Here is a 9,363-nt window from a genome sequence, read left to right on the forward strand (position 1 = left end):
TCATTCTTCATAGTAACTCCACTATGAGATAGTATCAGAAACCACATGGGATATATTATATATAGAAAAAAACTCGGAAAGTGCCCACTGTATGAGGAATAAACAAATAAGTATTAGTTCCTCTTTCTTTCCTGGTCCCAGGTCAGAACACAATTTACACCTTGAATGGTTCTGTGTTTCTAATATTGCTTTTAAAGGGCTTAGGAGGTAGCCACTTATCCTAAAGAATGTGCCCACTTTTCCAGCTTCTCTAAAAACTTGAGAATTGCTGGTTATATGGTATATATTACTTTTTAAGGTCAAAATCCCTCCCACTAGCTCTCCCACATTCATGAAACCGTTTTGTCCCGTGCAGTGGTTGTGGCCATGCATGAGAAACAGCAGGTGGTGCCAGATGACAGATGGTGTGGGAGCCGTTCCCTGGTGGGAGGGGGCGCGAGCGAGCGAGCAAGGAGGCAGGCAGCTGCCAGGAGCTCTTCCCCGCTCGCGCCTTGCTCAGAAGCTCCCAATCCAGGCACACGCAAGGCGCTGTCCTTTCAGCACCACAAGCTCCGACTGAGGCGGGAGGACTCCCGGCTGTCCTCCTCCTCTTCAAATTGGCTTGAATCTGCTCTGACCCCCCTAAGCGTACCACAGAGTAAGTAGGCATTTCTTTTTGTTCTTTTCATTCCGCTCCTAGCGTCCTCTAGCCCATCCCTATCACTCCACAACAATCCTGCTTCGTCTAATAAGGTTCCATAGCCAGAATAGATGAGAGATTCAGTTGTTCTGGGCTTCAGGAGGTGGGATGGGAGCACTCTTTAATTTCCAAGGGGGCTGGTGAGGGATAAATGCGATTTGTTTATTTGATTGGCAATCTTGCGGTATGGGGTCTGCTAACTTTCCATGGAACCAGAAAAATATGGCCCTTTGCTATTGAGGAAATGGAGGCATTCCATGGCTGAATAACAAGATCAATTTCAAGCCAACCTTTTTGTTTTGTTTTAGGAAATAGTATCTCATGCACCATTTATGTTATGTAAAAGGATACACATAAAGACTCTTCACATATTTGTTATGTTTTGGAGATTGCTTGAAAAGTCAATATAATAAGAAAACCATCATAGTGGTGAGGGAAAATTTTTCATACTACAGGGTCAACTAGAATAATAGATTTCATTATGCACTAAAAATAAGCTTTTTTTCCTGAGATTTTTAAATGGATATGTTAGCTCCAATTTCTTGGCTGAATTTTTTTAAGCTTGCATTTTTGGTGTATATTTGAGATTTTTCCTTGAGTTTTCAAAATTTGAGGTTTGTTGACCCTTATGGGGATGGTGGCATATTTTGATGATTAAATAAGTTTTACTGGACAATGAGAATCATGCCAGGAAATCTATCAGGAGACTGATGATTTATCTCCAGATAGAAAAAAACACTGAATGAAGCCGAAGGAGGTACACTGTTTCCTCTGTCGTCAGTCTTCTCATTCCCTGCTTCACCTCCTGCTGTAACCAGAAACCCACTGCTTGCCTTAGGTCTGGAAAGAAAGGCGTAAGGATGGTGAAGCTGAACAGCAACCCCAGTGAGAAGGGAGCCAAGCCGCCTACCGTGGAGGATGGTTTCCAGACAGTCCCTCTCATCACTCCCCTGGAGGTTAACCACTTGCAGCTGCCTGCTCCAGAAAAGGTAAAGCAGGTGCCTTCCTCGCTCCCAAATTCCCCACCCCAGGAAAATAAAAAGGCAGAACATCCCCTCCCCAAAAAACCCTTTTCTCCCACATCAGCCAAACATGTTCCCTGTCTTGTAACATCTAGTTACTCCTGCTAGAGCTAGGGCATCTCTTATGCTATTTCAGATTACATGGCAAGTGCTTGTTCATTGTTTTGTTCACCTAGCCTTACATACATGGTTAAGAAAATTGATCTTTCCTATTTTAAGTTTACCACAGCAGATGAGGCAAGTGATAACAGAGAAAATCTGTCCTGACTATTTGGGGGAGGCATTTCAGAAATGCATAGGTCTAGACTGAGACAGAGCATTGGATTCAGCCCAACAGCATTTAGTTTGTTTGCCTACTGAGGTCCTGTCTTTATACTACCTGGTTGGTTATAAAAAGACAAATGGCACAATCCTTTAACTAGTATCTCTCTTAGATGAAATATAATGTGTCATGGCAATGCCATATTTGGGTGAATACAGAGATTTGTAAGAGTACAGGCATATGATTTTTTTCAAAGAGGTGGAGGGAGTGGAGATGGTTCACGGAGGGACCTGAGAGGACAGGTTAGGTAAGCTCTAAAGAAAGAATATTTAATTTGCTCTTGTAAAGGTGAGTATAAACCAACCTGGTGGGCCAGGAGAGGAAAAGACATTTAATGCAAAAGGCACAGATGTGCAAAGGGCATAGAGGTATGGAGTGCCTTTGGGGTATAGCAGGCTAGAGTAGAGCATCTTGGGGGGAGGCGTGGTTGGAAATGAGTGACTGGCTGATGGCACATCTCCTGACATGGGAGTGGTCCATGAAGAATAGAGGTGGGCATTGTACAAAGGCAGAAGGGATGTTTCTCCCACCGACACAGGTGGAAGATACATTATTGTTTAAAATCCCTCTATGGGAGTTTTGGGTTTTATAATGTGAGCTTTTGCACACTGTAGGGATTGTGCTTGGAGGCAAATGATGGAGTTCCTTGGCTAGAAAGGGAACAATAGAGCAGCCTGTTTGTTTGCTCTTCTAATTGGCATCTCCAAGAGGGCATTGTGTGCCTTAACCAATTGACTGTAGCCAATCAATAGAAGAGAAACCAAAGCTAGATAAGGGCCTGGTTGATTGACTTTGGATTGAGTCATTTGTTTTGAAAGTGAATGGCTTGTCAGTATGAAGACTTTTAGAGAAGACAGAAATAAAGAATCCTTTACCCATCCTAAGAAACTGCAAAGCCTTCAAAAATAAATTTGCATAAACAATTAGCAATAAAGAAATGCGACAGGTTGGAGAAAGGATAATATTGAGTATGTGATATGGTATATCAGAGGCTGTCCGTCTTTCTTTCCCTCTCTTTTTGAACTGCATTTAAGAATCATTATGAAAGTTTTAAAAATCTTAACATCTAGACCATACCCCAAACCAATTAGATCAGAATCTCTGGGTGTGGGGGCCCAAGAGATTCCTATGTGCAGCCAAGTTGAGAGCTATAATGCTAGGTGGTCCCTGTCCCTGGGAATCAGAAATTATACACTCAAATTTGTAAATAGGAAGATAGGGAAGTTCAGTGAATGATCCAAGCCCACAGAAAGAGCAAGTGTCAAAGCTGGATTTTGAACTCAGCTCTATGTGGGTAGTAGAGTGAAAGAAAGAAGGATGTTCTCGCTGGGTTTTTCAGAGCTCCAGAAGGAATCTTTACCAGTCAGTCTCTGATCTGCATTGCACCTCAGAGGTATGTAAGGAATAAAGAGTGGAGAGAGACCACCTGGCGCCACCCTGGCCCCTCATACCCTTGCAGGCTGTTCATAGATTACCATAGCCTCTGTCTTCCCTTACACTCTCTATGCACCATCAAGGGCTTCTTTCCTATCCCGTGAATGAGGAAATGGGCATAATAACCACTGAACATCCAATCAAGATTTCTCAGAATGCTGTTTAAAGCTTACTATTGTTGTTGTTGTGTACTGTTGAGACAGAAGTGACCCATAGCTGACCCTCTGGTGGGTTTTTAGAGGCAGTTAATTGCATGGGAGGAGATTGCCCATCCTTCTCCCACAGAGCAGTTGGTGGGATTCAGACTGTGTGCCTTCAACATTGCAGCACAGTGTCTTACCACTAGGCTACCAGAGCTCCCTGTTCTAAACCCTGGACAAGAAAAATTAAATTTCTCATTGAGAACTCTGGTGGCCTAGTGGTAAGAAGCTACACTGCAATCCTAAAGGCATGTGGTTCAAATCCAGCAGCTGCTCCTTGGGAGAAGGACGAGCCTGTGAAAACCTACTGGAGGATCAGCTATGTGCTAGTTCTGTCTTGATGGCACCCAGCAACAACAATAGTGGGCATGCATGCATGTGAGGGGAAACCGTTTTGTCCTAAAAGTTGCAGTGGAGCCCATTTTGACTTCATAGTCCAAGGAGCCGTTCCTATAGAATTCTAACTCTCAGAGACCCATCTTCTCAGAAGCCATTCCTCATAGATACCTGTCCTGAAAGGGACACATCTTCATAGAGGCCACAGGACATCTTCTGATGTTTATGACAACATTTTTCTGCAAGTGGAGAATCTCTCAGCCTCACAATGGTGAGAACCAAGTTAGCTGTGACATCACACAAAACTAGCTATGAGAGATAATGGCCATGATTTCTAGGTGCTGCTGAAATCTTAGATGCTATTCTAAGCCATGGTACAGGATAGAACAAAGTTCAGATCTGTTGTTCAAAGGATCACTATGAATTGTAGTTGATCTGACAGCATCTAACCACAACAACATTCTAAACTGTATGTTTACATGCATGCACACAGAATTTTATGTCATCTTCTCAACAGAAACTTAGACACAGAGTAGTAAAAGAACTTACCCAAGACTGGGAAGTGTAGCTCCAGAACTTTTCCATGTCAGCAGGAGCAAGGAACAAGTTGGTCTGGGCTTCCACACATGGAGGCTCTGTCTCTAACTGGTTGAGTACTCACTGTGTGACTAATTTCTGTAGCTTCTCATACGACTATATCATTTGCTCTGTGGGTTGGTAATTATTTTAGTTGTTTGCTCGTATTTCCATTTTATGATCATCACAAAAGTAAAAATTTCTCCTTGTGTCAATATGTTATTGAGTACCATCAAGTCAGAACTGACCCTCCAGAGGATTTTCAGGAGATTGTCCATTCTTCTCCCATGGAGGAGTTGGTGGATTTGAACTCTGTGCCTTCAGGATTGCAATGCAGATTCTTACCACTAGGCTACCAAAGCTCCCTAATGTTGTTGTTATGTGCCATCGAGTTGACCATGACTCATAGCAATCCTATTCACAATAGTTCTGAATTCTGATCTATCCTGGGCCAATCTCTGTCTCTGACATGTTTGCTCTCATTACCCCAGTCACTGAGTCAATCTATCTTATCTGGGATCTTCCTCTCCTATGCTGTCCTTCCATCCTTCCAAGCATGGTATCCTTCTCCAAGCACTGGTCCCTCCTAGAAACATGCTCAAAGTGTGTGGACCAAGCCTCAAAATCCTTGCCTCCAAGGAGCAGCTTGGCTTCACCCTCTCCAGGACAGGCCTGTTAGTTCTCTTGTTAGAAGTGAATTTTAGTCAAGAAAACAAAACGAATTGTGCCAAACTCATTGCCTTTGAGTTGATTCCTACTCACGGCAAACCTCTAGGCAGTGAACTTCCCCATAGAGTTCCCAGAACTTTTTCACAGAAACAAACTTCTACCTCCTTGAAGTGGCTAGTGAATTTAAAGCTTTGACCTTTTGGTTAGCAGTTTACCATTCAGCCACAGAGTCGCAAGGTTTCCAAGAAGTCCAATCTCCTCTAAATATTTGAACAGCCTTGTATTTTCCAGTACTGTCTCAGTGCCACCACTCTAGGTGAATTCAAATCTCTGTTCCACTTTTTGGTAGCCTACCTGGACTTTGGAGGATTTCCATAAACTACAGCAGCGTCAGCTTCCTCACATCTACAGTGGAGATGATAATATTGGAACTCACCTTAGAGGAATCTGTTTTTGCTAGCTGCTGTGAATTAGCATCAAGTCATGACAACCAAATAAAACATTGCCCAGTCCTGTGTCATCTTCAAAGGCTAGCAGTCTTGCACAAGCCCACTGACACAGCCATTGTACATTTTGAGTGTCTTCCAGGCTAAAGGATTCAGCCCTTCCAACTATATTGGACAATATTCTGTTGTGATCTTTGCTGGCTAATTTATGGAAATAGATCATCAGGCCTTTTCTCCCTTAGACTCTCTTAGTGTAGAACCTCCACTAAAGCCTATTCACTGTACTTGAAATCCCAGTGACACAGCTTCTAAAACATCAAAGCAACACACAAGCCATCACAGTACAACAAGCTGGCCCACAGGTTCTAGAGAAGGTGAAATGAGCCCTGGCACATTGTTGTCAGCTCTTTGGCTACATTTCATTCAGATGGTAAGTACTGGTTATCAGAACAAAAAGTATAATTTGATCCTAAAGTTAAATTATGGTATTTTTCTTTTTGAAAATATAGAATGTGTTTGCTGTGTAATGTTCACAATCACTTTTCTATGTATTTATTAAACAATCTTTAATGTTTGAGACGTAAGTGTCAGGAGAAAAAGTTTTGGAGGTAATAAAGGGAGGGAACATATATCTGAAGGACTTCTCTCAGCTGAGATAGAGCTATGCACGTCTTCCTGTTGTTATATCAGATTAATGCAGCCACTTCACTAATGGGAACATCAAGGTTTATAAGTGGGCAGTCTTGCCCATTTCACAGACAGAGTGAAGAGAGGGAGTTGAAACCCTGATAAATCCTAATTTATTCACTGTGTCTGGCTTTCTCAGTAATGAGAAGCCCCCCACTTGTGGAATACTTCCTCTGACTTTACATCCTTTGCCCAGGACAGTGGCTAGTTTTGTTCTTCCTCCAGCTTTCCCTTGGGTAAGCTTCTGGCTTGCAGGTGAGGTCCTGGGGGTGAGTTCCAGAGAGCACATCACAGCCTCCCTTGCTTCTCCCTGCCTGGGGATGTTGATGCCTTTCCAGGGAGAGAGGATAGGTTTGACTTCACTAATGTTCTATCTGCCTCTTCTATCACTCCAATCCATCTTCCACACCAAACTTGAAAGAGGTTCCAAGAGTTGTGACCAAGTTCCTCACCAATGAAAACACTTCTTCAGACCTTCATCCTTACAGGACATTATCCTCAAGTCCTTATGTTCTAGGTCCTTCCTTTCTTAGGTTTCTGTTACATTCCTGCCTCTCCCCACCTTGACTCTGAATCTTGCACACAAGAAGCATCTTGGACTTTCCAAAAGTGGTTCTCAAATGAGGATTCTGTCCTCAGGGGACATTTCTCAATGTTTAGAGACATTTTTGGTTGTCACAACTGGAATAGGGTTGAAATATCCAGCTGGTAGAGGCCAGGAATACTGTTAAATATCCTACCAGATATAATATGATACTTTCCTCACAACAAAAAAATTATCAAAAGTTTCAGCAGTATTGAGGTTGAAAAATTCTTCCCTAGAGTGTTCCATATATTTATATTTCTTCTCTCCTTCTTGCCTGACCCTTCTCACCCTCTTGCCTGACATTATTTATCTTCTTAAACCAAGTCCAGAAGCAACTCTCCCAGATACATTCCCTGATTACAAATAAGTTTAATTATATAGTTATATCTGTAGTCTGATATATATATATATATATATATGGAACTCTGATGGCCTAGTGGTAAGAAGCTGTGCTGCAATCACAAAGGCATGTTGTTTGAATCCACCAGCTGCTCTGTAGGAGAAGGATGGGCAATCTCCTCTCATGAGATTAAACTGCCTCTGAAGGGCCATTGGAGGGTCAGCTACGGGTTGGTTCTGACTCAATGGTAAACAACAACCACAACAAATAAATGTGCTGGAAGGTATTCATTCAGCCAACTGGCCAATTTTGCTGTTATCCTGTACGTTCTCACAGTACCCTAAAGACACTGTGCAAGCTTACAGCTATTGAAATATAGGATGCTGTCTTCACTGAACTTGCGGTTCAGTTGGGAAGGCAGCTTTAAAATATGTCTTTACATCAGTAGAAATGATTAATTACTAATTGAGAGAAGAGCTCTTATGGAAAGAATAGATGCTGCCATGTTAGAGAAGACAGACTCATAGAAATCTCATTATGATGGAGGGTGATTGGAGAGGCCTTTCTGGGGAAGCAGTCCTGACGAGCCTGGAGGATGGGATAGGGAGGGGAGTAGCAGACAGACAGAGCAGAATGTGGGCAGGCCCTGAGACAGGGCAGAGCCTAATGATGGCAGAAAAGTCAACGGCAGAAAGGAAGACTTGGAACGTGGTAACTGAGATGCAGTCTTTCATCAGGTGCAGTTGGGCACCAGCTCATGTGAGGCCTGGTGTGTTGTTTTTTTCTAAAGCAGGAGAATAGCAGGATCAGACTTAATGCTTTAAGAAGGTCTGACTGCTGTGGAACCCCCTCAGGGCAAGGGACAGAACCAGCCTCATGTTTGATCTCTACTTCCAATAAGTTGTTCACATGGCACCAATGTAGTTCCCTCTCTCTTGCCTGTCTTAATTCACTGTGCAAGGCTCAGTTGCTCCACAGAACAAAATCCAAAAAGTTGTGTCACTTTCCTGGGCTGTGGATATGAACTCTTGAAGCTGGGATATGACATTCTGGGATCCGTCCTTGCTACCCTGTTCCTTTGATTTCTCAAAGAGACTGAATAATCACCCTAATATCCTCACAAGCACACTGTAAGGTCGCCACTATTATCCCCATTTTATAGATGCAGAAATGGGCTTGGAGAGATGATATGCTTTTTTTTAGAATATGTCAGAAGCACTTATTATAGGTGTAGATATAATCAACACTCAAGCATGCTTGGGAGATGCCAGCTAGTGGATGATAAGCCACAGAAAGGCTTGGCAAAGCTCCAGGTGAATGACACTCGGCTGCCTGGTTCTGGGGAGACACCCACTTCTATTGATCACTTCTTTACACAGTCCTGGAGATGGTTGGCTCAGCTCCTAGTAGGAGGAGATTACAGACGTTTAGACACCAATCATTCATATTAGGAATGCTTCAAGTTTTGCACAATACACGTACTTTGTAATCCTAAAGTTCCCAATTAAAGTAGTACCTGAGCTTACATGTGGGAGTTTAGGCAAATCTCTGAGCCTCTCCAGGCTTCAGTTTTTGAGTTTACAGTGAACCCTGTATCTACTTAACAGGGTGATTGTGATGAAAAATGTGTATACTGTCTGAGGGCCACAGTGCTTGGCACCCAGAGCAAGCTCAGTGACAGTTCCCTTTCTTTCATTGGACATCTCAAGTACATTGCTTGAAGATGGTGCATTTTGGAAAGATGACTAAAAGCAAAATAGACTGAAAAGGATGAGGCTTCCATTACAAAGGTTCTGAGATGTGAAGACCTAGATAGGCAGCAAGGTAGACTCTGAAGACTCTGCTTCTTGCTTTGAGACCTGCTTGTCTTATTGGTCATTTACTTTGACTCACCCAGAGAGTTTATTTTCTTCCAAAGACCCAGAATCAGAGAAGCAGCACCCTTCCCCAAAGGAACATCAGAAATGCATGTCTGTGCAGCTTCCAGATTACAGATGGTGCTTGTTCTTCAGAGACTCCTGAGGCAGGATGCCTCCAAATTGTGGCAATTCCAGCAAACAAATAGA

The 9,363-nt window shown here is 42.9% G+C and overlaps 1 protein-coding gene across 1 annotated transcript in view; it reads left to right on the forward strand.

The window, feature by feature from the left end:
• Nucleotides 1-512: 512 nt before the first annotated feature.
• Nucleotides 513-9,363, forward strand: part of LOC102874678 (neuron-specific protein family member 2-like) — a 105,221-nt gene continuing 96,370 nt past the window's right edge. Inside the window, exons 1-2 of the mRNA XM_006884365.1 lie at nucleotides 513-637; nucleotides 1,518-1,668. Of these exons, the coding sequence (XP_006884427.1) occupies nucleotides 1,540-1,668 (129 nt within the window). The 5' untranslated portion in view covers nucleotides 513-637; nucleotides 1,518-1,539. The remainder of the gene's footprint in view (nucleotides 638-1,517; nucleotides 1,669-9,363) is intronic.

Source organism: Elephantulus edwardii, unplaced genomic scaffold (genome assembly GCF_000299155.1).
Source record: "Elephantulus edwardii isolate Elephantulus edwardi_28Jun2011 unplaced genomic scaffold, EleEdw1.0 scaffold00033, whole genome shotgun sequence".
Classification (NCBI taxonomy): Eukaryota; Metazoa; Chordata; class Mammalia; order Macroscelidea; family Macroscelididae; genus Elephantulus; species Elephantulus edwardii.